The sequence below is a fragment of the Balaenoptera borealis genome (genome assembly GCF_965194805.1).
Source record: "Balaenoptera borealis genome assembly, chromosome: 14".
Lineage (NCBI taxonomy): Eukaryota > Metazoa > Chordata > Mammalia > Artiodactyla > Balaenopteridae > Balaenoptera > Balaenoptera borealis.
Window position 1 is genome coordinate 61862333 of NC_138875.1, and position 26953 is coordinate 61889285.

The 26953-nt window shown below is 46.8% G+C and overlaps 1 protein-coding gene across 7 annotated transcripts; it reads left to right on the plus strand.

Moving 5' to 3' along the window:
* Positions 1 to 12057: 12057 nt before the first annotated feature.
* Positions 12058 to 25757, plus strand: NAPG (NSF attachment protein gamma). 7 transcript variants are annotated; one of them, XR_014234294.1, is made up of 13 exons: positions 12412 to 12537; positions 13806 to 13873; positions 15748 to 15832; positions 16542 to 16559; positions 17230 to 17260; positions 18181 to 18290; positions 18402 to 18468; positions 19056 to 19126; positions 20222 to 20300; positions 21896 to 21975; positions 22415 to 22544; positions 23502 to 25121; positions 25412 to 25757. XR_014234294.1 is itself a non-coding variant. In XM_082354861.1 (12 exons), exons 1-12 carry the CDS (start codon positions 12174 to 12176, stop codon positions 23643 to 23645), a joined length of 939 nt encoding a protein of 312 aa, XP_082210987.1. In that variant the 5' UTR covers positions 12058 to 12173; the 3' UTR covers positions 23646 to 25757. The 7 variants fall into 7 exon arrangements, 5 of the variants coding, with proteins under 5 accessions (XP_082210987.1, XP_082210985.1, XP_082210986.1 ...); XR_014234295.1 differs by having other exon boundaries at positions 23502 to 23737; XM_082354861.1 differs by lacking the exon at positions 12412 to 12537 and adding an exon at positions 12058 to 12229 and having other exon boundaries at positions 23502 to 25757.
* The last annotated feature ends 1196 nt before the right edge of the window (positions 25758 to 26953 follow it).

Here is a 26953-nt window from a genome sequence, read left to right on the forward strand (position 1 = left end):
ATTTCATATGACTTGAACAAATTAATTGCTCAGGAAAAAGAACAACTATTTCTGAAAGCAGAGAGAGATTCTCCTTGGGAAACTTCTTCGGTAAAGAAGACTCCACCTACTTATTCCTCAGTTTGGCCAGCACACTCATTTCTATTCAGGAATTTGGACGCTCCATAATCTTGCACGCTACCTGCTGAGCTGCGTGCTGTTGGGTGCCGTTTTGTGCATCTTTTTGAAGATGCATAATGGTGCCTGTGTTGCACCCACATCTAGTCCCAGTATGGACATTTTCTCTTAAATTTGAAACCCTGGGTCCCTGGGTCCATCTGAAATTACCCTTCACTGGTCCAGGTATCTTTAGAAAACATAATTTTCTTATTTGTGTGCACCTTTGAAGTCTGTGACTTTCATGTTCAATTAGTGCGTGAAACACAGGGATCTTCCTTCCTGGGCTTTGTGGAGCAACATTGGACTTTCATCCTTCAGTTAAATCTAATGAAGAAAAGGGACTGAAGGAATGGCCCATAAAAGTGAGATGTTATTATGTGCTAATGAAAGGCAGACTGTCTCCTAGTAACTCAAGTCGTAAACACAAGGTTGGTTCCCATCAAAGTCTTAATGATCTGTCCCCAGAGGGTTCTGTAATTATGGGATCCTATTATCAGGTATGTCAATAAACACCCAAACACGCAGTCTGCATGCGGAGTACGCTCTGCTAAGCTTATCCAAGTTCAAATCCCAAATCTTTAGAGCAAAACCACTTATCATACAACCTCGATGGGGAAGGGTCCCTGCTTTTTTTCATATATCCAAAGATGTTCTTGCTTAGAGCTCTGTGGAGGGGGGAGTGGAGTGGAGTGGCGATCAGGGAGTTCACCCCACTGTCCACACCACTGGAGGGTCTGATGTGGCCAGCCCCGAGGGTCTCCCCTCTCCACCCAAGTCAGTCCGCATCCTTCACCCCAGCTCTCTCATAAGATGGTTGGCAGTGGAGAATCTTCTTTTTTTCAGGATGCTTTCTACCTGGACAGTCCACCCCTGATCAATTACATCAGCCCTGGGTGGTGTTTCTTTCTGAAGAGTCCGCTGGCTCTCAGAGCCATGGTATAAGATCAGAAACACCAAGGAGAGAATTTTTAGTTCACGTGGTCATAAATCACTCCCTTGTACCACCGTGTCATTGACAGCCTCCTGGATCTGACCCCAGGAGGTACCCTGTCTCTCCCAGCTTCTCCCTCTTTCTGCAATTCTTCCTTGTTTTCTTGCAGAGGGTTTTTTTAAGTCCTCCATGCAGGCCAATTTCTTCTCTGGGAAATCCCTGCTCTCCCTAAGAGACGTGTGTATGTGCTTGTGTGTGTGTGTGTGTGTGTGCATGTCTGTGTCTCTGTGTTTTGCATCACAAAGCTTTTTCTTTGTCTTATAAAGAAAAAGCTGGGCTTTTTGGGAGATTTGTCTTTCTCTGTCTGACTTACTTCACTTAGTATGATAATCTCTAGGTCCATCCATGTCCTGGACTTTACTGGGAGATTCCTTCTTGGCTGGGTCCCAGCCGGTTCCCAGACAGGAGAAGGCAGTGGGCTCTAAATGAGTTCAAAGTGAATTTAAAAGAGCACCTACGCGTCCTGCCGGCCTTCTGCACCTGCCTGAGCTGGGGCGGAGTTCATCACTAGCGGCAGGCATGGCACTGCAGGATGGGCCTCTTTGTTTTTCTGTAGTATTAGGAAGCATTCGGTCTTCCCTGGAATTGCTTACAGTCCGAGAGTTAACCCAGATTAGCCTCTTTCTCTATTTCCAGTCATCCCCCCCTCCATTTCCTTCTCCCAATAAAAGTGTTTCCTCACTTCATCTTCGTACTTGCAAGAGCCGACCACTCGGTACACACACAAATCACCCAGCATTCAAACACCAGTCTGAAGAACAAACTTCAAATGGGAAAAATACCAGTTACCTGAATGTTTCTTTCCTCCTAATTATTATTATATTGTTATTATTCCTCAACCTTTTCTGCTGACTCTTCGGGATTCAGATATAACCTGCACCATCCTGACGAAGCATCACCTGCTCAGTTGATGAACATTGAGTGCCTGGTCCACACCCACACCTGAAGCACAGGTGGAACTCACGGCACCGGGGTCCCCGTCTCAGAAACTCCCTTACCCATTGATGTATCCTAGTCCTGAGGACCTCATCTCCCTAACGCTTTCCCGAGCTACTTGACATTACACCCACGCCCACACCCCCGTAACTCACCCTACACCCCACCCCTGGCAGGTTCTATCTCCTTGGTAGCACTTCCCATATTTGTAATTTTTTAAAGTGTTGTATAATAGCTGACACTTCTGCTACCAAGTGCTCCCCTCGAGGGAAGTGTCCGTGCCTTCCTAGCCCGTGCTGTGTCCACATCCGGGTTCCCAGTACTTTGCAAACACGTGCTGGATGAGGAAGTAAACATTGAATGTGCCATTTGGTTTCTCCCACCCACTGTAAAGCCTGGCTTTATTCAAAACTGCCCCAGACAGAATTCGAAGTTACAGAATATTACAAAGTTTGAACATTGAGTAAAGAGATTTCATCATAGCCCTGGCAATCAGCAGAACCCTGGCTTCAAAAATCTGTCTTTTGATTCAATTCAGAATGTTTGGTTCTGTATATAAAACATCCACACTTTTTTTTCCCTAAAATGAATGTTACCCTCATTCTTGGTCTAAAACTGTTGCCAGGAGCAAAGTTAACTGTAAGTGCCCTGCTACACAAAGACATCCAGTGCTTGCCTGAGAAACAGAGAGGGAATCTTTCACCCAGGAGGCAGAAAAGAGAATCTTGTCTGGGAAAAAATTACACACAGATAGTCCTAGCAACACGTGTGAAGATCTACGTCTTTTCTGGTGGGTGCCTGAAGAGCAGGGCGGCCACAGCTGGGCCCTGGGAGCTGAGAGCACCCACTCAGCCAAACTTGACCCGAGGCTAGTCCTGGGGTCGGGGTGCGGAGGGGTGGAGCTGGGGGAAGCTGGGGACAGGGCAGGAGGGACGGGACAGGGCAGGACAGTTTATCAGTTGATAAACTGATAAAGGAAAAGCTAAAGTTGCTATATTTTTAAATAAATAAGTTACAGAAGATTATAAGTCAGTAAGAAGGTTGATTTGAGAGTCTATTTTGAATATCAAAGCTGTGCCCTGTAGTTTAAACTAGACGTTGCCTGCCGGTCGATGCTTAACTAAATTATAGGTCCCGTCTTGGACTTAAGAGTCAAAGCCACAAAATTAAAGTTCTACGACAGTACGTGCCGCAGCTTCTGAAGAGGGGCTCTGGAACCGAAGCGTCAGGGCTGCTCCAAGGGGTCTCTCTGTTCAGGTGCGTCCCTGTGGGCTCGTCACAGCACGTCTTGGGGGTGGGATCTTTCTGTGCTCGCCTAGGATCAGCACCAGCCCCTGGAAATGGGGGCAGAGTAAATCGTTGCTAATGTAGAAACTCTTCCTAGAACCGTCCACAAACACGCTCCGTCCTCGCGATGGTCCCACCTGACCATGTCGGCGCTCAGCACAGCCCACTGGATGGAATGGCCAGCTCACTTGTCCTTCTGTCCCCAGGACAATACTTGGTGGGTGGCAGAAAGCCAACCAAGGGCAAAAGGAAGCCACCCAGGTAGTGTCCTTCCAGAGGCAACGAGGCCAGCGGCGGGGTGGGGGGGTGGGGGTGTAGTGGACAGAGCGGAGCTGGGCCTGGAAGCAGGTCAGTACCGAGGGCCAGGTCGGGCCTGTGGGGAGTCGGAGCTGTGGGCTGTGACCCTGAGGGAGGAGCTGGAAACGGGAAACCGGAAGCATGGAAAACCAGAAAAGGGTGTGGGCAGAGCAGGAGCTGGGAGCTTGGTGTCTGAGTGGGGATGGAGGAGGCCCCGGGGCTCGTGGCAGCCCTGCCTGCACCTCTGGGGACCAGAGGCGTTTGGAGGTGTCAGCACAAGAACTAAAGGGCCAGGTCCCAGCTTTGCAGGGGATCGTGGGAGTCATAGTTGGAAGTCCCTCTCCTCCCTCTTTTTGCTTTTTTACTTTTGCTTTTACCTATTCCTCCCTTTTCCAAGAAGTTCCAAAGAACCATGGGGAAAGCACATCATCTAAAGTTACTTGTCCCAGTCGTGATGACTTTAACTGCTCTGGAGGTTCCCAGGTCAGGATCCAGAGGTGGATTGTGAGAAATGTGAAGTCCTCAAGCAAAAGACCCACCCCTCCCCTCCCTTCCCTTCCAGGCCGGGTTCCTCTGCTTTGTCCTCTGTGAGCTGGGATGAAGGTGCCATCCTCACCTTCATCCCCCCTCCTCCCGACGTCCCTTCCTCTCTGGGGTGGCAAAGCATCTGCCGAGCTATCAGTAGAGCAGGTGGGGGCAGACTCGGGACCTGGACCAGGCGGTGGGTTCCCAACCCCTGGAGTTGCTACATTTTCTTCTGCCAGGGGGGACCTGCTGAAGCCGTGGTAACCTCAGTGTTTTCCGAGGATTTGCAGCCCCAAAGCCTGAGGCTGCCCCCGCGGTTCGGCTGCGAGGGACTTCCACGTCCTCTGTGAGCTGGGAGAGGATTCTTGGCCCACGTTTCTGAAAAGCTGTGCGTGGAAAGAACCTAGAAACGACAGGAATGATGACGGCTGCTGTGTACTGAGCTCCGAGCCACGTGCTTTGGACAGTCACCTGTGAAATCGACAATGGCTCACAGGACAGGCACTCGGTGGGCTTATCTACCGCTGCTTAGCAAACAGTCCCGAAGCTTGGGGCTGAAAACAAAATGTCATGAATGTATCCTGAGACTGTGTGGACTGGACTTTGGATGGAGCACAGTCAGGGGCTCCGTGTCCGCTTCGTGATGGCTGGGACCTCCGATGCTGGAAGAGCTGGGCATCCTTCCTTCCACATACGCGGACCTCTCACCGTGAGCTTGGGCTTAGACTGGTCAGGGCGCCCAGAGTGCCGGGAAGTGGGAGTCGCCTTGCCCGAAGGCCTGGGCCCTGGAACATCGCTTCCTCCAAGTTCTATTGTTCAAACAGTCACAGAACCACCCGGGTGCAAGGCAGGGGACACAGACCCCACCTTTCAGTGGGACGGGCGTCTGAGATTTGACCACCACTTTCAATCCGCCACAGTATTATTATCCCCATTTTATAGGAAAGGAAACCGAGGCTCAAGAGCCCAAATGATTTCTGTCTTATAAGAAACAGAGCTGAGGTCGGAAAGGATGATGAACCCTAAGCCTCTTCTTCCCAGGACACAGCCCTGCTCTCTCATCCTGTGAACATTTGGTTCAAGATGACACTTGGTGAGGGGCAAACTAGCTTTGCACAGGGTTTGGAATAAAGCACAGCAAGCACAGCAAATCATTTCGCCACCATCCTTTATACTGTGTGTCCCTCGCTGAAGAGGCCCCTTCCGTCTGATATTCAGCCATAGAATCTAGGATTTCTGTTCTGTTTGAGAGGTTGTTCAAGGTAAAAGAGGAGGACAAAACACAAATGAATAAAATCACCAATTTAGATGAGAGCTACCTGGCCTAGGGCAGGTTTCTTTCCCCAGAGGAGAGATGTGTATTTACATTATGAGACAAGCTGGGATCCAATGGGAACCCCTTGTTATTATTACATTTCCTCTTGAGAAGGATTTGTAAATGAAAACATAACTTGCTATTTTAGTATTTTGTTTTTCAGGGAAGAAAAACCCTTTGCAAAAACAAATTTAAAATGAAAAACGTATCCACTCAAGCACTTGTTTATTTTCTTATTTGCCAGGCTAAAACCATCTTCTTTCATCTCTGATTTCATTGGGGGCTGGGAAGGATGGGGGTTTTCTTCCTTTTTCCGAATCTGGGAGGACTCTTCACATTCTAGCAGTACTGAATCCTTGCTCATCCATGGCCTTCCTGCTTCCTGGCCTCCCGGGAGGAGCTGCAGGCCAGGAGCGCCGCTCAGCGGACATATGGGGAAAGGCAGGCCCGGGGAGCTGGCGGGGGAGCTTGGGGGATTGACATGGCCACGGTCCCTCTCTGGATCTTTTCTCTTTTTCTAGCACGTGCCTTACCATAGTGCTGTTATTCTATCTCCTCAGCTACCGAGAATCTCGAGAAGAAGGGTCTTATAGCTGCCGTTGCAATCCCAGTGCAATTGTGGGCTTGAAATTTTCACATTTGAGTAAACTTCCTATCATACATAGACTATGAGTACTTTCTAAGCTTCTCTATTAACATGTATTAATTTCTAATCACACAAGCAGAAGGAAGTTATATTTAAGTGAGAGAGGTTTTCCTGAAGATTTTCAAGCATACTTCAAACTTTGCCTGATTCCAGACAGATCTTGACTCAGGAAGGTGTGTTGGCTCAGTGGCTCCTTGGGCTCCTGGAAGGGGCCAGGCACCCCGGTGCCACCAACATGCTGCCGCGCTTTATCGTTTAATCAGCAGCGCTCGTGGGCCAGACAGACCCTGGCTCAGGCCTTCACTCGGGCAGGTCGTTACTCAACAGTCACCTGCGATCACCTGCCCAGGGAGGTAACTGCGCCCATCCCCAACGCCCACTGTCCCAGCCGCTCCTCTTGTTATTTTCCCCGAAGCAGGGATCCATCTAGCATCCTGTCTACACTGGTTTATTTAGCGTGTTTCCTGCCTGTCTCCTACTCCCTGACCGCACCCGTCCATCCCCGAGGGTGGGGTACAGCCTGGAGCAGTGCCTGGCATGGAGAACCCACTCCACAAAGATTTGCTGAGTAAATGCCTAAAGAGTGAACAAGATAAACCCAGGTCACACCTGCTTCTTCCCGACAGCTTCAAATTGTGCACTTCTGGAGGTATTTTTCGTTTGGAAGATGCATGTTATTTTTTAAAACTTCATAGAAAAGAGTCAAGCGTTCTTAACATTTTAAGTTGTATTATTTCAAATTTCCTAATTGTCGTTTGCACAAAATATAACCACGTGAATATATTCTCCTTGCAAGAGAATTAAATTATTACAATGTAAGGCTAAAGTTCTCTTTTCAAATACATCTATGGGATATGGTTTTAAAAAGAGACCATTTGCAGGGTGGAAGTAGGTCATCTCCAAGCAGTGCAACAAAATACAGAGTAGGACTCCTCCAAGCCAAGTCAGTAGGTTGGTTTTATCTTTCATTCAAAGAGAATGAGCAACGTTCTACATCTTTTTCTCTGTCTTTTTTTTTTTAACATCTTTATTGGAGTATAATTGCTTTACAATGGTGTGTTAGCTTCTGCTTTATAACAAAGTGAATCAGCTATACATATATCTCTGTCCTCTTAAAAGTGATGCTCATCAAGACGATTGTGTTGGTTCAAGTTCATGTGAAACACACGTGCTGTTGAACATCAGTGCTGCAGACCTTTCCAGCTCTACTGCACTCAGAGCCCTTGGGCGGCACTGTTTAACTTGCCAACAAAATAGTGAAGGGCATCGCTCTTATGTGGAAAGTACAGTATGAAAGCAAAACCGAACCTGACTGTAATCCAAAGTCATCCCCACTCTTGTTTGGATGCCTGGTGGCTATAAAAGTACATGCAGGTGGTGCCCCCTGGCGTTTGCGAGCGGAACTGCAGGACGCAGAGCCCACCGGCCCAGGGCTCCGGAGCCCCAGCGCCACACGTGGGAGGAACAGTCACCTGGCAGCTCACTTCGGTCACACGTAATAAACTCTCAACCCCAACTTTTAAATTATTAGTGAAATTTCAAATGAGTACCATATGTAGTAAAGTGCACTGTGATGTTTTTCTTTAAAAACATTTGGAAATCTATAATTGGTCCACGCACCTTAGCGGGGGTAATGTGTGAGTTGTTATTAAACTACAGTTGACCCTTGAACAACACTGGTTTGAACTGCGTGGGGGTCCGCTTATATGCGGGTTTTTTAGTAAGTATATTGGAAAATTTGGGGGGATTTTCAACAATTTGAAAAACTCACAGATGAACCACAAAGCTGAGAAATATCGAAAAAAATTAAAATGTATGTCATGAATGCATAAGATATATGTAGATACTGGTCTCTCCTTACATAAGCATAAGGTGAGTGATATGTAATATAAAATTAATAATGTTAGTTTTCTAACTGTTTCATAACTTTATTTTCAAAGAATTACATTACTGTACAGTAGACCTCTCTCTCTTGTAGAGAAATAGGCTGCCTATCAGCCTATCATCAACAGATAAGTGTTTTTTAAAAAGTGTAACAATGAGTCCAATACTGTATTATGAATATGACATAATACTGTGCGCCATAAAATTTTTATATATCGATTCACTCATGAGTATACAGGCTGGGCTACCAAGAAGCAACCGTATGGATGACATTGGGTGACCATAAAGCAATCATACTGCTGCTTCTTTGTTATCAATGCCTGAATCATTACACCTGTAAATAAATATGAATTTACATTTCACATTATCTTTTCATCTTTGACGTCTAGTGTTGGTAATACATATAACATCTACAGTGTTTTGTATCACATGAGACAATTTTGATGCAGGTACTGATGATTCATCTTGTGAACAGACCATGTAAAGTTATGATATCAATAAATACAGCACAGTACTGTAAGTGTATTTTCTCTTCCTTATGATTTTCTTAATAATATTTTCTTTTCTCTAGCTCACTTTATTGTAAGAATAGAATATATAGTACATACAACATACAAAATATGTGTTAATCCACAGTTTACGTTACTGGTAACGCCTCCAGTCAACAGTGAGTTATTAGTGGTTGAGTTTTGGGGGAGTCAAATGTTTCATGTGGATTTTTGACTGCCTGGGGGGGCTGGGGCCCCTAACCACCACATTGTTCGAGGGTCAACTTTACTACAAAACAGAGAAGATTTTTCAGTCCGTTATAATGGCTCAAGTATCGATTTTGGAGTCAGATGGCTCTGGGTTCCCACTGATTGGCTGTGAGACCTCAGGCAAGTTTCTTAGCTTCTCTGAGCTCCTCAGTCCCCTCATACGTGTTTGGGCAACAAGCAGGATGAGTTGCTATCAACCAGCGTGGGTAAGGAGGACCAGGTTTGGGGAACACAAGGAGTTCAGATTCCGATAGGTTATGTGTGACTCTTCAGACTTCTGAGCACACACTGGACCTACTATCTGGAGAAGTAATTCTCTATATCAATCTCACAGAGACTTAGAGATGATTTTTTTTATCACTAAGACTTTACCAAAAATATATATATATATAGATCATAATGGCATCTATCATCTTCTCCCCAAAAAAGCCAAGGATAATTTTCTAAAATCCTATTACAAGGAGACAGACCCATCAAATTATAACAGGATTTGTTCTAAAAGTTTACTCGCAAGTTTGGGTTTTTTTTGTAGCTCAGAATATATTTTCCTAGAGAAATGATTTTATGACTCATGGTTAAACTCTTGGGCCAATCTCAGAAGTGTATCTCATCTATAAGGTAGCAGTATACTTGGAAAAAAACAAAACAGTAGACGATAACACTACCAAGGTACTAGGAATTAAACAGAACACACAAATTGATATAGGAGCTTCTGTGTTTCCCCAGTTATGATCTGTGGGCTGAAATAGCCAGAGTTCATCAACCAGACTCTTTCCCCAAGTGACAACAAAGACCCTTCATTTCACTGAACATCAGCGGAGTGAGGTGGGTCCAGGAATCTTGCTTCCAGGCATCAGACCAGACTGGGGTGGGGCAAGTTTGTGGCTGCAAGGAGTCTGGGGACCCTGAAAACTCTCCCAGACGGCAGCCCACCCCTGGAGAGCCATTTGGGGTAGCAAGCTCTATTTTAAGCCTCGTTTAGACTCTGATGGGAATCCCTTTACACAGTCCCAAAACAATGGAGCACGTGGGGATGTAAATTTTCACTGAGGCAGGACAAAGAAGGAATCTTTAGAATGAGAAGGAAAGATGGGCTGAATGGGGTCACTTGGGCAGCAGCCAGCCTGAGGAGGGGACAGTAAGTGTCTGGAGGGGCCCAGGAGAGCAGGTGAGGCTGGCTGGGAAGTAGGGGAGGAAGCAGAGGACGGATTGAAGGCACAGAGACAACCTTGGCTTAGGTTCTGGTAGCAGCTGCTGTGATGTCACCAGTGCTTGAGTTACGCCATCAGGTCTGGTTTGAAGAACTACACTTTTTGGTCTTTCCTCCCCTATGTAAATTCCCCCCACTGCATCTTACTGCAGGAAGGGAAGAGAAAGAAGGAAGTGGGGTATTGTGTCACCCTTTACTGTCCCCGTCTCCCTCCTCTTGGCCCCTTTCCTGTGACTGTGTGTTATAGGGCTCACGCAGTCCCTGGTCGAGGGTCTCTGAGAACCCAGAACCCTCAAACACCAGGGGGCTATCATGGCTTTTATTTCTTTTTCATTCTGTGTTGATGCTCAAATAAAACTAGGTTTAATATTTGTGTCCGCTCATAGATCACACATTCCACGAGGGCAGGCATTATGTCCTGATGGGGTTCAGAACACGCTACCCCAAAATATGGCAACTTGGCATACTGAAGATATTAAGCTGAAGGAGTTTGAGAAACAGCCAGTGCAGGAAGGTCACTCTGATTTCTCCCTTCTCCCCAAAAGCAGCTCATGAGACCCTGTGGGGCTGGAGAATGTTCTCCTCGACCCTCGACCCTCTTAGCATCCCTGGCTGGGTCTGAACATGAAACAGACAACGACAGATTAACAGGAGAAAAGCATACAGATTCATTGAATAGACGTTTCAAGTGACATGGGAGTCCCATAAGGAGATGGGGACCAGAAGGCACATCTGGTTCCATGCTCACCACTGTGTCCTGCGTGTGTAGCAACAGAGCCCGTTCAGAGTAGTTACAGGAAATACTCAATAAAGGAATGTGTGAACAAGGGCCAATGAGGAGGAGGCTACAGACTCCGAGTGTAAATCCCTTAGAAGAACTCTGCACCCTTTCACTTGGTTTTACAGGTTGACCACACTGGGTGGTTAGTTAAAGTGTGATTTCACTTAAAGACGTAAGGTTTTCTGTTTCTGGACAAAGATATCCGAGACGGTCCTCCTGTACTTCCCCAGTCACCACAGAGCGGCAGTGGACAGGCAGTCACGGCCACCACATTTCACAGCTCCTGTGTCCCCACCTCTTGAATCTGGACTTGCCTTGCGACTTGCTTTGACCAATAAAATGGTTAGAAGTGGAGTGGACTTGGTCCCAGGAGCCGAGGCCCAGCTTCCACCGGCCCCTCTAGGATTGCTGTGGCCAGAGGACAGGACGAAGGGAGGCCTCCTGCCACGGTGTGACTACCCAAGAGCCTAAAGGACTTGAGGATGGACGGGGAAGGGCCGAGGCCACTTCACCCAGACACCAGAGGAACCGCAGCACATCTGCAAAAGATGCAGGTAGATTGGGAGACAGGGTGGTGGGCCCGAAAGGAAAGTCTCTTCTAATTGCTATTTATCATTAAACAGGAAGAGTCGGCAGTCAGGCGGGGAGGCAGGGAGATTGTGTTGGAGTTCTGAAGGGAAGTGGGTGTGGACAGCCATCCCAGCGAGTGGGCGCGTTATCGGACCGGGAAAATGTACAGTCGCTCAGCAGCACAGAGGCCTCTTGGATGTTTGTGAGCATTAATTCGAGTAACGAGTCACGTCAGCAGCTGCTTTGTTTTCCTCCAGCCCCCTTCACCTGCTCTGAGCAGTTCCGGAGTCGGTGGAGAGCTGGGGTTTCCCTACACAAGGGGAAAAGAGGCACAGAGAACCCGGGGGGTTTCGGGGACATGCAGATGAGAAGCTAAAGTGATGGAGCATGGAACCCACGCTGGGTGAAGAGGGACGAGAAAAGGCGGGAGTTCTGTTGAAGGTGAACAGTTATCGAATTATCGGAGCTAGGGTTCGGTCTGTCGCACTCCCTGCCGACCTGCCGGTGGTTAGAACAACGCCTGACACATAGCACGTGCTCAACAAAACTGCGTTGCACTGGCGAATGGAATCGCGAACCCCTTTCACTACCCACCGCACCTGCGCACCGAGCCACTCCTGCGACCAGCCCGGGCGCTCTGCGCCTGCGCAGTGTCTGCGCGGCGCCTGCGCGGCTCCTGGGCCACTTCGCTGCACTAGGTTTGAGCCCTGCGGGCCCCGGTGGCGCGGCTGCAGCACAGTCCCGGCCTCCTCCTCGGCGTTCCCACGCCCATTCGGCGGGCTCTCGGCCTCCACGTCAGGGCCGCGCCGCGGAGATGGCGGCTCAGAAGATAAACGAGGGACTGGAGCACCTGGCCAAAGCAGAGAAATAGTGAGTGAGAGGCCCAGCGCGGCCCTGGGTAGGCGCCTGGACCGGGCCCCTCCGTGGCCGGTCTGAGTCAGCACCGGGTGGGGGGTGCTGGGGCGGGGCGGGGCCGGGCCGGGCGGGCGTGGTGGGGCCGCCGCGTCCCGGAAGCGCTGCCGTCGGACGCCGGAAGTCGTCTCGCCTCGGGCCGTGGGGGTGCCGCCGTTGTCCCGGGCAGGGCTCTCCGCGTCGGCAGTCGGGATGCTGGTGCTTCCCGGAGCGTTGGGCGGCTTCCCGGCCCAACTATATTTTAAAATTTCTAGCTTTTCCCATGTGTATGTAGCACATAAGACAATTGAGAGATTGTATCTTGTTTTTGGTGGTATTTTAAAAAATTATGTTAAGATACAGAATATAATGAGGACTTTGGGGTAGAGGTGGTGGATTAGAATTTTGCTTTATTGCAGTACTTCCTCAGTTGGTGGATTCGAGTAGACAGGTTGCAATTTAAGGATTTTATTTTTCCGAACAATAATGTTTTTGGTAAGCTTGAGAATTGTTTACAAATTTGAACCTTACAACAGTATTACACAAACACAAATGTTAAATAAATTTAATTGGCAAAAAATTAAAGGGAACAAAATGAAGGGTGTACTTCTGCAGGCTCTGGGGCTTCCCTGTCTCTCAGTTAAGGTGCTCCCCTGATTCCTTGGAAGGTAACACTGTTATATGTAAGCAGGCTTTCACTAACTGAATTTAAATTTAGAATTTAAGATGGTGTTTATTTAGCAGTTCTTATGCACACCCAAGTTTGACAATGTGAAATTGTCATAAAATTTTAAAAAGAGGTGTTTCAGAAAGGGCAAATTAGATAAGGACTCAATTGATTGTCCTTTGGTGCGGCGTCTAAGATGCCGTGTGATCCTGGGGTCCTGGAAAGCAGTTTGTCGTGCTTTGCAGCCATCCTGTCTCTCTGGTTGTCCTTCCTGTTCACTGGTGGCTGACTGCAGCCTTTTTTGCTAATTCCCTGTGTCTCTCTGAGTGTTTGGTTCTGTAGTCTTTCTGGCCTCTCTCTCCAGTCTCCCTGCGGGTCTTCTCCCTGCGGGTGTGACACGTGCTGATGACTCTGGTAATCTCCGGCCTCTCCTGAGCTGCAGTCTCGCGAGTCCACCTGCTTATTGCTGTGCTTCAGCCCGCCTCAAGCTTTAGTGTGTCTCAGGGCTTGTTACACCCTGGATTGCTGCTGCTGCCCCTCCCGGGGTTCTGGTTCAGCAGGGCTGGGATGGGGCTCAGCACTTCATACATTTCTAGCACACTTCTGGGTAATGCTGCTCATCTGGGGATCAGGCCTTGAGAACCTCCACTCCCCTTGGATGCTATACGGACATTTCAAAAGGGGGAAACCATGTCTATGACAGTGGGAGGGAAAGTGCTGAGGTTGCTTGTAATTGTCAGTAAGTTTGGATGGAGGTGGGCGAGATGGGAACTGTGTACCTGATGGTCCCCCCCCCTCTCTTTTTAATGACCTACAAGATCCTTATAAGCAGGGTTCTGACTTAGGAATGTGGTTGGTAACTGCTGTTAAATGTGTCTCTCATTTTAGCCTGAAAACGGGTTTTTTAAAATGGAAGCCAGATTATGACAGTGCCGCTTCTGAGTACGGAAAAGCAGGTATGTGTGACTGGAGCCCTGTCCCTGCAGTGTGTAATCTTGAAGCAGGCTGGTAACTTCATCTCGGCGTAATTCTCACTCTTAATGCTTCCTATATAGTATTTTCATTGTTGAACCCTGTGCTTTGCCACTTACTATTTTCAGATGTCTTGAGTTCTGAGCTGTGAAGCCAGCCGCCTCTCCCTCTCCCACGAGTGCAGATGGCACGGCGGGTGCCCCTGCAGGCTTTTAGCATCGTTTATATGTTCTTGAACTCCACTCAGTTCATACTACTTCTGAGAGTTTGGTCATAGTTTTTACTACCTATTACTGAATAAAGATTTTTCTTGTTGACTTTTTAAAACCTTAGGCTTGTCTTCCGCAGTTCTGTGCACCGAGCGCGTTTGGCTCTTGCCCTTGATGACCCTCCCGTGGAGATGCACTCATACGTGTTCCTGAGGAGTTAAGCTCATATGCATGTTTTATTGCCTTTATCTGCATATGAGATAAAAACAGCCTGAAATCTGCAACAGAAAGGGAATTTATTAAAAATTTAGCATTTTAAGTTATGGAATGATAGTTTTCAGCATATCCGTGATTATTTTGGATATAAAGCATAATACGATTTTGAAATCCCCTGGACACATTTTACTGTGTGTTTCAGGAGTAGCCCTGATCACATTTGTTAGCCTTGCATAGAAATCACCTAGGAAATGTGCTTTTGGCAAACTTTAGTTTTAGTATGTCACCAAGAAGAAAGAAGTCAGATAAATTGAAACTAATAGAAAGAAGTCAGATAAATTGAAACTAATCAGCATAATGTAGGATGTATTTTCTAGATAATAGAAGAAATGACAACAAATTAATCTTTAGCACTTTTATTTAAGTCCTGAGTAAATTCTGTTGTATTATGCAAATTACTATACCTCATATTTAGAAGGAAAATTATTAGAAGTTTAAATTTTACATGGATTTTATGGACACCTTGTACAAGAACACTTTTGTGACTGGAGGGCACAACATTTTGCAAGTATCCTCCATGAGGGAAATTTAACACAGGATTGTTATGTATGTATCTGTGACCATGAGCTGCTTTCAGAAATGAATATTTCAAGTCAGATTTTCCCATTAAAACATCTTTTGTTTATTTTCTTTAAAGGGTTATGCAAGATACATTTCATCAGTAAATTTTTCAAAGAGTAAAATGTAGAAATGCAGGGATGATAATAGTTTGTCATTTGTTTCTTTTCTATATTTTATTAAATGTAATTTTAAGAGTGTGTTTTTAACAATGTTTTCTTAAAGCAGTATCCTTTTCATTTATTTGTAAGCAACACTTTGTAAGTTTTCCAAAGTCTGTAAGATCATATTTAAAGATTGTGCCAAAAAGGAAGATTTATTATAAAAATATTGAGTGTGTTTATTGGACTTCAGTTTCAGAATAATTTAAAAGATAGAATAAGCCATAACTAAAGCACTGTTTCTATTATTAAATGTGAAACGGGTGAGGTAAGGTGCTGTTTTAGTGACAGTGCCTGTAGTTTGGGTTTGTTCGTTTGACTGATGCCGTCTTAGTTTCCCAAAGCTTAGATGGTGGTGTTAGAAAGACTTGGGCTTGAATGGAAGGAGCACTGATTTATTGCCAATAGTGTACAATTAAGAAAAAAAAAAACCTTTTGAAAATACTTGTAAGTTATTGATAATCAAAAAAGTTGTAAGAAAGTGGCTTAGAAAAATAGTAGTTATAGTTTTATGAAACTTCTGAACTATTTGATTAAAATAAGTGTTAAGTTTATTTTCTGATACTTCACGTCATGCACATTTTGGTAAGGATTCATTTGAGGTTTCTTTAAATGATGGAAATAGACAGTCTATATTTTTTTTCTCTCTTTCAGCTGTTGCTTTTAAAAATGCCAAACAGTTTGAACAAGCAAAAGATGCCTGCCTGAGAGAAGCTGTCGCCCACGAGAATAACAGGGCGTATCTTTTCAGCCTTTAGAGATCGTTATAAATTTGCTGCATGTCGAGTACAGTGCTATTAAATTAGAAGCCACTTAGAAAAATACTGCATCTCTAAACTCTGAAAGTGCATTTATAGAGACTTGATCATAAGGTCCACACTGTTTTGCAGAGCTGCGTTTGAGAGTTTATTTCTATTGTTTCTGGATTTGCTTGATGATGGTTTTACTTGGGATGAAGTGAGGGAGATATAGAGACAGGTGCTGAAAAATGGAAGAAGTGGCAGGGGTATTAGAGACATGGTTACTGCTCTATAAATATTTTAAAAATGTAGTCTTCCTCCGGTATTTGAAATAAAATTTTTAAGTAGTTTTAAACAAATTTTCCTGAGGTATTTTATAATCTTATCAACTAAAAAATGTTTATTTTATCTCACTTGCAGATTATGGATATAATAACCTTGCATTTTAGTAAAACTTCAAGTTAATGCATAATGGACGTAGCTTAAAAATCAATATGGTGTTTTGTCAGTGTTTTTGTGAATTACGTAGTTTTTAGGAGACAGCCACAGGCGATAAAGTTTTCTTCTTTTCCTGATTTGTAGGGTTCGTCTTTTCGAACAAACTGGGGCAGTGATTTAGTTAACCTTGCTTTTTAAATAGTGTATCTTTAGAAACTATTGATTTGCTTTTTTTTTTTCCTTAATTTTGACTTTGTTACATCTATTCAGTCTTTTTCATGCTGCCAAGTAAGTAAATATTCTCCGTATGTTCATGTATTTGTAGATTATTATGTTTTAAATGTTGCTTTCTCTTAGGTCAGTACATTTTTCCTGAGTTATAAATTCAGAAATAGTGAATTAATTTATATTGATTTAAATAAAATAGTCATTTCCATTTGTTTCAGTCTTCACCTAAACCTTAAAAATGAAGTCACTCCTAAGATAATTCAGTGTTTAAGTTAAATCACCATCATATTTTTAGGACCGTTTTGTTCAATAACCTATGAAAAAACAAGTTAGAATCTCTTTTTTTCCCTCTTTCTTAGTAGTTAATGGTGCCTGTGGAGAGAAGCAGGAAGCTTTCTTTTGCTTTTGTGGAGAAAAACACTTACTTGTTTCAAAACTTGGATTTAGGTTTGTCAAGTACAATAGAAAGTCATTTAACCTCTCTGACCTTTACTTAACTTTGCATCTGCAAAGTGAAATCCCTTTACCTCAGATGTCTGTTGTTTCCAAGGCATTATTGCCCACGTAAATAAAAGGAAGAAAAATTATGTTGTGTCATAATGAGAGCCTAAAGTAAGTATGTATTTTCTGAGCCAGTTTTAATTGATGGAGCTTCTCATGTCTGTGGTAGAAAGTTTCTCTTCCCCCATCTCATCAAGATCTCATCCGAGAACTTATATTCTCTCTGCAGAGCTTACGAACAAGCCGGCATGATGCTGAAGGTCAGTACCGTTGTATCACAGCTGCTCCGTAGGTAAAATGAGTTACAGTTTGAAGTCCCCATAAGAACAAGACCAGCAAGTTTTGTATCCTAAAGAATTTGTCAACTTAGTGAGGGGCAGATTTGAAAACAACCTATGCGAGGTCAGCACGGAGAATACAGTATGTCAACCCTAAATAGATAATACCTAATCTTTACATCTAGCTATTACATGATTTTTCTTCAGTTTTTAAAAAAAGTTTTGAATTGGAGATATTAGACATAAGGAGCACATGATGCTGAGACTTGGAGTTTACTAATAAGATACGTAGGGTTACTCTGTTGATGGTGCTCAGAGTAAGAGGGCTGCAAGCGCAGGTGAACGCAGGGCTTGCTGAGATGGTGGAGGCCGGCCTGGGTGTGCAGGGAGTGGGGAGAAACACCCCAGGAGGAGGCTGGCTCCTGCACAGCCCCGCTCGCCAGTGCCGTGTGGGTGCAAGCCTGCGGATGCCGTAGCCTATGACATGTTTAAAATACGAAGCCGCAGAACAGACCTCCTGTGAAAGTATCTGATTTTAAGATATGGATGGTTGAAGCAAGCCATCCTCGGAAATGACACACAGCCCTTGGGCTGCCAGTTTGCAGCCTTTGGCACAGGCCTTGTGTATAGTAGGAACTCATAAGTATTCCAGGAATTGTAAATGCGTGAAAACTGTGAAGAGCAAGTGTTTTGGTTTCTACTATGTGTGTAGTTTACCTGAAACTCTGTGAAGGGATGAACTCTGCAGAAATCAACTGATGTGTTTTTGGTTTAGCTAAATGAAGCTTGACAGAGAGTGACCATGTGAACGCATTTCATTTTCAATATGTTTATTATTGTAGTATGTTTTGGGTCCTTTGCTTTCTTGAATTACTGGTCCATGCCGTATCGTTTGCCTAAAGGAGATGCAAAAACTCCCGGAGGCTGTTCAGCTGATTGAGAAAGCCAGCATGATGTACCTGGAGAACGGCACCCCAGACACAGCGGCCATGGCCTTGGAGCGGGCCGGAAAGTGAGTGTGTGGACACAGGTCTCTGCGTGGAAGTCTTTTTGTTTTAATAAAGTCCTTCGAAAAACAAGTTTTCTATTTCTCATATAAGTCAGATTTTCTTGTCTAATTTAGGCTTATAGAAAACGTGGATCCAGAAAAGGCTGTGCAGTTATATCAGCAGACAGCTAATGTGTTTGAAGTAAGTTTGTATTTTTTTTTTCTTTGAGTATATTTAGAATTTTATGTTCATGATATATAGGAAAACAGAAATGCAGTGGCTACTTTGAAAACTTTTCTGTGCTCACAGCTGAACTCTTGTTTTCTTCTGTTAGTAGTGAGATGGACTAGCAGCTTCCCACCCCCTCCCCACCCCCCCACCCCCCGATCCAGTGCTGTTACCTTTTTTTTTTTGAAGATTTATTTATTATTTATTTTATTTATTTTTGGCTGCATCAGGTCTTAGCTGTGGTGTGCGGGATCTTTCGTTGCGGCGCGGGCTCTTCATTGTGGCACATGGGCTTTCTCTCTCTCGTTGTGGCGTGCAGTCTCCAGGGCGTGTGGGCTCTGTAGTTATGGTGTGTGGGCTTAGTTGCCCCACGGCTTGTGGGATCTTAGTTCCCTGACCAGGGTTCAAACCCACGTCCCCTGCATTGTAAGGCGGATTCTTTACCACTGGACCACCAAGGAAGTCCCCAGTGCCATTACTTTTTTATCAGAAATTGTTAGGGGAAGAAAAAGATTCCTACATTAAAGCAGCCAACACTCTCTTCTCTTGGATTCCTGCAGAATGAAGAACGCTTACGACAGGCAGTTGAATTACTAGGAAAGGCCTCCAGGCTGCTGGTGCGAGGGCGCAGGTACGTGTCATAGAGCTGTGCTCCTGTGTCCCTGTGACCTTCTGGCCACAGGGACAGGCTTGTTAATATTTTTGGTGTAACCATGGGCACACCAGGCTACAAGACAGCAGCACGTTTGATTAAATATTGAAAGATATGCCGCTTCTCTAAAGTGTCATCCCAAAATGTATCGTGCATTGTGCTCTTGTTGGCTAAGACCTGACTCAGCAACTTGGGAGGGAGCAGTTGTCTTGTTCTGTTGTCTGGGTGGGTGGTGATGCCTCTCAAGGACAAGTATCCGTTTGAGCTAAGTGACAAGATGCCCTGAGTGCTCACCCAGGAAAATTGACAGGTTCTTGACAGCCAAATAGCGTCATTAGACAGGGTACTAATTTTTTCTCCTTCACATTTAGGACCTATGGCACAAATAGCCGGACCCCAGAAACCTAGAATCCTATGGATTTTGCTTTTGTGTTTTACTTCAATTTGAGCTTAGTAAACAATCTCCCTTATTAATAAAATTCTGCAAAGGAAAATATGTGAGAGTAGACGGAAGAAGACTGCTGAGGGTCAAAGTGGCGAGAAGGACTTTTTCTCGCCTCTCCCTGTCTGCTCTCCCCTGCTGCGCGTTCTGGCCCCAGGAGCTGTTGGGGCTCACGAAGGCCGCGTGGGCGTGTGAGGGCCCGGTGGGGGTCCTGGTTCCGGCGAGCCAGTGCTCTTGGGGCGTCTGCACGGCCTTTCAGTGAGGGAAAGGGATCCACGGTGATTGAGTCCGGGCTGGGCTCCAGCACCTCTCACAGACGCTCACAAAGCAGTTTGTTGGACTTGATGGGTGCTCATTAATGGATGGTCCTTACCAGACCTAAAACTCCGCATATGAAGCAGCCTGTCCTTGAGTTCTTTCGCTCTGTCTGCTTGGTGTCTAGAAGGGCGAGTCTGACATTTAGAAGGCAAGCCGGGTGAGCAGAGCTTACGGAAACACGGGTTATGGAGCGGTTGTTACAGTGCCTGATGTGGTCTTTATTCTCTAAAACCTGTAACATCAAGTACATTATAGGACCTCTGCTGTGGATCACTTAGACCCGCCTTGTTCTGCATTTCTTGTTTTGTCTTTAGGTTTGATGAGGCGGCACTCTCTATTCAGAAAGAAAAAAATATTTATAAGGAAATTGAGAATTATCCAACTTGTTATAAGGTATGCTTTGAAAGTGCTTATATTTGGCTTTTCCTTAGATCATTTTTCATATTGGTGTAACTGTGTACCTAAGACCGGGTTCCCTGAATGTTTGTTTATTTTTAAAATAATACCTTACGGGCCTCTATTTTTGGCCAACATGGAGTAAGCCCACTATCACCTCTCTCCTGCTGATCACAGCTAACACTGCTGGGCAAAACACAGAAGGCTGTGCCCCTCGGACCCTGAAAAGTGAGCAGCCAAGAGGGCTGGAGGGCAGGGAGCACAGGGCGGCTTTCCTCCCCGAGGAGCCCCCGCCCCATCTTTCTCACCAGAGGGGCTGGGAGAAGAGGCCCCACGTTTCCTGTTCCTTCTCCCTCGGCTCCTCCGAGGCTGAGCCCCAGTCATGGAGTTGCAGCTGGGGCGGTGGTGCAGGCGGATGAAACACCATCTGCACCAGCCGGAGGAGCTGGGAAGATGGGCTCAGAGAGCAAGGAGAAGAGCCCCGAGAGGAGGGCTGGAAGTGGGGTCCCCCCCACCGAGTGTGCATGTGTGTGTGTGGCTGTGGGGGGGGGGGGGAACTCCAGCTGCATGTGCAGAGCACACCCAGAGCAGCGGAGCAGGTGGCTGAACTAAGACTAGAGCCACTGCCCAGAAAGCAGGCAGAACGTGCAGCCTGAGCCTGAGATCGTGGGAGGGTCCTGCAGTGTCCAGGGGACAGTCCCAAGTGACTCAACATAGAACGAGTCAGGAAAGTGTGACCGTTGTCAGGAGAAAGGACCACAGAGGTGACCCGGATGTTGGAGTCACCAGGTCAGGACCAGGAAGCAGCCGTCACAGCTGCTCCATGTGGCAGAGGTGAACGTGGGTGAAATAATGGACAAAAGGACTGATTTTTATTTTTTTAATAGAAACTATAAATGAACTAAATGAGAATTTTAGAACTGAAAAAGCAGTGTCTGAAATAAAATACCGGATGGGCTTAATCTGAAAACGGAGATGACAAAAGATCAATAAAAGTCATCTGAGAAAATAGATATAAGAAGATTGACAAATACTTGGTGAAGAGCTGTTTTGCCGATAAGATCTTATCAGTTGTGTCTGTGGCCTCAGTCCTTTTGTTGGCTTATAAATAGTGTCTATTTCCGTTACATGAAGTTTCCATTCATTTATCTTTTCCTCGTATCTCTTGAAGAATTCCAAAGTAGAATTGCAGAGTTATGCGGCCCGCTTCTTGTTCCCTTTTCAAGATGAGACCTGTATAGGCATTTAGAAGACATTTTCTGTAAATTGTGCAGTGGCTGTGTCTGGGGCTTTGTGTCTCCAAGTGTGGCCCTCAGACTGGGGGGAGCACGAGCCCCTGGGAGCCGGTGAGGAGTGGTGGGCTCTCAGGCTTCCCCACCACCAGCTCCGCCGTCTCCAGCAAGACCCCCGGGTGGGGTGTGCACATTGGAGTTTGAGGTGTGCTGTTCTGGGGTGTTCTCCCCCCAGTGTCCTGTGGAGGTGGCTGCAGAATTCACGAATCTCTCCAGGTGCAAACCGAGTCAAATTCCAGGTGTCAGGAAATTGACTTCTGCAGGGATATGATCTTGGTCTAATCACCTCTTTTGTTTTAGAAAACAATTGCCCAAGTCTTAGTGCATCTGCACAGAAACGACTACGTGGCCGCAGAGCGCTGCGTCCGGGAGAGCTACAGGTAAGACCCGCCAGTGCACGGCTGCTTCTCCGCCCCAGCTCACTGCCGAGATAGGCAGTCCTGGCTGTGGAGCGGGTTTTTTGTTTTTTGTTTTTAATAAAGTTCAGAGCAATATGAGTGTGTGGCTAGCATTTCAGCTTTTGCAGCAGGATTTTTATGAGTTGTGTTCTTTCCTGTGTTTTTCTCCTGGGGGCTTCCGTGGAAGTGAGTGACTTGAGTGATTCTGTGATATTTGCCATCTAAGAAAAAAATAACAAGAGAAAGAAAAGCCTTCAGGTTGTATGTTACAGGAAGGTCAGGCTATAAGGGGCTTTCTCCTTGGCGATGTTTAAACCGAGCAGCCTGAGGCCGGGCACCCTGGCTCCGGGGCCCGGGGTTCTCCGCCGGTGCGGTGGGTGCGCTGAGGGCCGGGCGCAGACGTGCCCTGTGCTCCCCGCAGCATCCCTGGCTTCAACGGCAGTGAGGACTGCACCGCCCTGGAGCAGCTGCTCGAGGGCTACGACCAGCAGGACCAGGACCAGGTGGCCGAGGTCTGCAACTCGCCCCTGTTCAAGTACATGGACAACGACGTGAGTGCCTCCGCTCGGCCCTCCTTCCCTCTCCCGCGGGCTCGTAAGGGTTCTCCCTCTGCTCTTTGCCTGGAGCTGCTGCTCAGGGAGGAGGCTCACGGCGGTGCACCTTGCCTGGCTGGCCGGCTGCCGAGTGGCTTTGCCGTGGGCGACGCCCGCTCCTCCTCCGTCTGCTGGCCTCCCTCCAGGGTGCTGGGTTGAGTGAGTTTCTCTCAGGCTCACGGTCTCAGGGCCCATGGTGCAGTGGCCTTTGTGGGTCGGCAGGCCTGTTGGAATCCCACTTCTGAGAGCACGCGCTGTGTGGTGCAGGGTGGCGGCTGACGGTCTGAAGCTCGGTTAACTTCTCTGTAAACGTGGGGCAGCTGGTCCGCGTCGTGCTGCCTGTGGTGACAAGTGGATGAGTCGGGTGAGGGGCCCATCCCCCCACGGGGAGACGCCAGCTGTGACCCAGGCTTATCTTCTTCCCGGTCTCCCTGTTCAGTAGGTTCATGAGCGCCTGCTCATTGCATCTGGTCTGGCGGGTTTAGTCTTGTGATGGTATCAGATCAGTGTAAGACCTTGGGTTTTTTTGTTTGTTTTTTTAATAAAATGATGTACTTAGAGGAACCAGTGTTTTTCTAGGTAAATTCTGGCATCAGCTTTTGTAAGTTTATGTTTTCAACACCGACTCAGCAGATGGTTATTTTGTAAGGACCAGAAGTGTCCCTCAGCTCGTGTGTCTGGTTATCTGATTCCTAAGCGTGCCGTAGAATTGAGGTTTTCCTCGTCGTGCCCCTGCCCCACCCTGGTCACAAGCCCCGATGGTTGAGCAGCGTTGGGCTTTGTGGTGGTCTTTCCGTCTGAGTGGTATCCGGGGTTTTAGGGGGCGGAGAGCAGGCTCGTCTCACAGGTGACTCCGGGGAGGCGTCGCGGGTCAGGCCTGAGTGTCCAGTCTGAGCTGTGCTTTGTCCTTGACAGTATGCGAAGCTGGGCCTGAGCCTGCTGGTCCCAGGAGGGGGAGTCAAGAAGAAGGCAGCGGCCCCCCCACAGGCCGCGCCCGAAGGCCACGCCGCCCCCGCCGCTGAGGACGAGGAGGACGAGTATGCAGGGGGGCTGTGCTAGGCGCTCGTCCCCTCACAGACCCCGCATGGCCTGGACGTCGCCGCATGGCCCGGGGGGCGGCCAGACCTCACGCCATCCTGGCTCTGATGCTGGTAAAGACAAAGTCTTAGCTCCCGTTTCCTGGACCACCCGTCCTGCCCACTGCCTGTGAAGCATTTTTTTCTTTCCATGATAAGAGCTCTTCTCAGACACCAGCAGGCATTAACAGAGAAATGTACTGTCACATTTTAGGACAGTTGACTTTAAAATTGGCAAACCAAATTCTAGACAGATGTGTTTTAAACAAAGATAATAGGCATAGATAGTCTTAGATAGCCTTTTCTCTTGGGCTCTTGTAATTTATTGTTAGAGAAGCTTTTTTTGCATTTTATTTAATAATTGCTGTTAAAAGTGATGTTTACTGGTTAAACAAAATAGTATTTTAAACATTTGTTCTGCCTTCAGAAGGAAATTTATCCCCCATGATAATCAGAGACATTTAAATTGTTCAATCTTCAGAGGCGAGATTGGGACAGGAAGCTGTTTTGAGCCTTACGATGTTACTTATCTCAATACGAGATGCATCTGAAGTCTCATGTGTAAGTTTGAACATTTTGAAGGTGGCACATTACAGTGATTCTGTAAGTGTCTTCAGTTGTCTCTGGAATATGGGTATTTTTCCACCTGAAACACATAGTGACAGTCTCTAAACCCACCAGGTTGTTGACCGACTGGGACTAATGAGGACCTTTGTCCTGAGTTCGCACAGTGTGGTGGTTTCCATCAGGCTGGGGTGCATACGTGGCTTCCCTCTGCGTCGTCCAGGGCTGTGACAGGACAGCAGCTTGACTCGGGAGGTGCTGTCTGTAAACCTCCTGCATGTGGCTGAAAGGCGGGGGCTGAGTTTCAAGGGCTGGGCTGCCGCTGTCTAGTGCTTCCTGGGTCTTTCCTGACGGGTCATTTTCGAGGCGTTCCTCTCCCTGTGCTCGGAGCCGTCTCCCTGTCCCCTGATTGGAAAGAGGCCCAGACACTGCAGTGCGCCCTGCAGGAGACGCTGCCCGCCTGGCTTCCCGGGCTCGGATCTGCTGGCCTCCCTGGGACCCTGAGGCGGGTCATCGTGAGTGGTCGCAGTCACGCTGGGCTCTGGAGGGTTCGGGGAACGTCCCGCGGGGCCCGTGTGCCGGGGCGGGTGGGCAGTGGGATGGACTCTGTCGGGGGTTCTGGTGTGGAACTCTAATCCCCGCGCTCTCTCCAGCCCCTCTGTTGCCCGCGTGGCTCTACGGGCTGCAGCGCGCTTCCAGTCACTGCTTGCAGACACTGAGTGGTGGTCTCAGTAAAGCCATGTTCAGGCGTTTGTGGTTAATGACGTGTGAATAGTTCCGAGGCCCCGTCCTCCTGCTGTGCCCTCCAGATCCAGTCACACTTCAGGAGTCTTATGCTGATGTGCATTTGAGCTACTTAACAATCCCTATCAACAGATTTGGCGACACTTAAAAGGTATTTTAGACCATTTCCTATAGACCATATTATCCATCACAGCTTTGGAAAAAAGCTTTTATTTCTCTTTTCTTACATATTAAACAGAAATGAGGACTGAGTGGAAGGGCCTGTAGCAGCCATGGGGCTGGGCCTCACAGCACAGGAGGCTTGAGCCCCGGGGCGCCCTCCACACCAGCCCTTTCCCGGCCTTCCCGTCAGAACTCGTGTGCGGGGCGTGTGGGTGTCCTCTGACGTCACGGCTCTTCTGCCTGGTGTCTAGTGAGGAGCATCTCGTTTTCCCCTCACAGAAGCCTTTACCCTGAGGGGACACTCAGAAGTGGGGAACTGGTGTTCACAGCAGGAAGAGGTGTCTCCAGAGCTCGTGTCGTCACTTTACCAACGTGGGCGTCTGCATGAGCGTGCTCAGGATCCAGCAGTCAGTGTTCTGGTGTGTTGTAAGTGAATCAGTCCACAGAGTCTAGTTAATACATCGAATTTGTTTGTACATATGCAGAGTATGGTATTTGTGTATGGAAACTGTGCTTTATTCCTCTTTTTTCCAGCTCTGATGAATAATATTAAATGTGATATGGAAATGCAGGTTATTGCTTCTATAGGAATATAATTATGAAAATAAAATCTGAAACTCTATAAGTATGATCATTTTTTTTTATTATTATTCATTTTGCTTGGCTTATTTCCCCTTTTTTCCAAAGACACATCCTCAGCTATTTACATGATCCCAGCTGTGCTGGACAAGAACAGTATTTTGTCTGTTCTTGTAAGTTGTGCCTTATGCTGGGAGTCAGTTAAGTCCCTCTGGGCGTTACTTCAAACGCTTGGAGCTTTTTAAGGTGCCAGTCATCCAGCTACTGTCACACTGTGCTCTCTGGCCTTGGTGAGGTGGGAGACTTCAGTACACCTTCTGAGAGAATAATTCTTTCATTGAATTAAGTGAGATAAAAATACCCAGGAGGTAAGAAAGCTGAAATGGCATTGTTTGCATTTATACATAGTTGGCACCTTAGTTGCCAGCAGATTTACTAAAATTAATCACACGTTTATTGAGTGAGTGCTGTGTAATGCTGGCCTGTCCTCTGGGGAATGGGGATCGGTAGTAGGATTTGACACCAGGATTTGGTGGAAGTTGGAGTAAGAGGTGGAGAGAATGCAGGGCACGGAGCGGCTTGGGTGCAGCGCGATTTTGGTTTCCCTCAGGACACCTTGGCGTGTTCTGAGTGGCCTTGTGGTCCCCCTAGCATTTGTGAAGATGGGTCAGCTGGGAAAGGCAACAGAAGTCGTCTCCCTGTGTCTCCCTCTGTCCCCCCCACCATGTTTTCATTAGGTTGGTATCAAGAAAAGGCTCAGCACCGACTTTAATTTGATACTAAATTTAAGGACATAAAAAATGTCTTGAAGGAAAAAAGGACTGAGGCAAACATCCCTTTCGAAAAAGGAGAGCACACCTTTTCCATTTGAGTGTTTTTTTAAATGGTCAAGGGGCCTTTGCCCATGGAAAGAACTTACGTGGCTTTTAATAACAGTCAGTGGTACTGATTAAAATTCCCCTAAATAATTAGCCCCACTTACAAACTAGGTGAACTAAATCCCCTTCGCATTTAAGGTAGAACATTTTAAATTACATTTATAAATTTTTTATTTCTGATTCTCCCAAAGCTTTCAAGAGGCCTAAATAGGGCAGTTTTAAAACTTAACTTTCAAAATCTCAGTAAGCACTTAGCTAACTTGTATACGTACAGTAAATCTTGTGTGTATTGTTTGTAAATGTGAATGAACGTGACCTACACCAGGGGGCGCCTTGATTCTCTCCCGGGCAGCAAGTCTCCGGA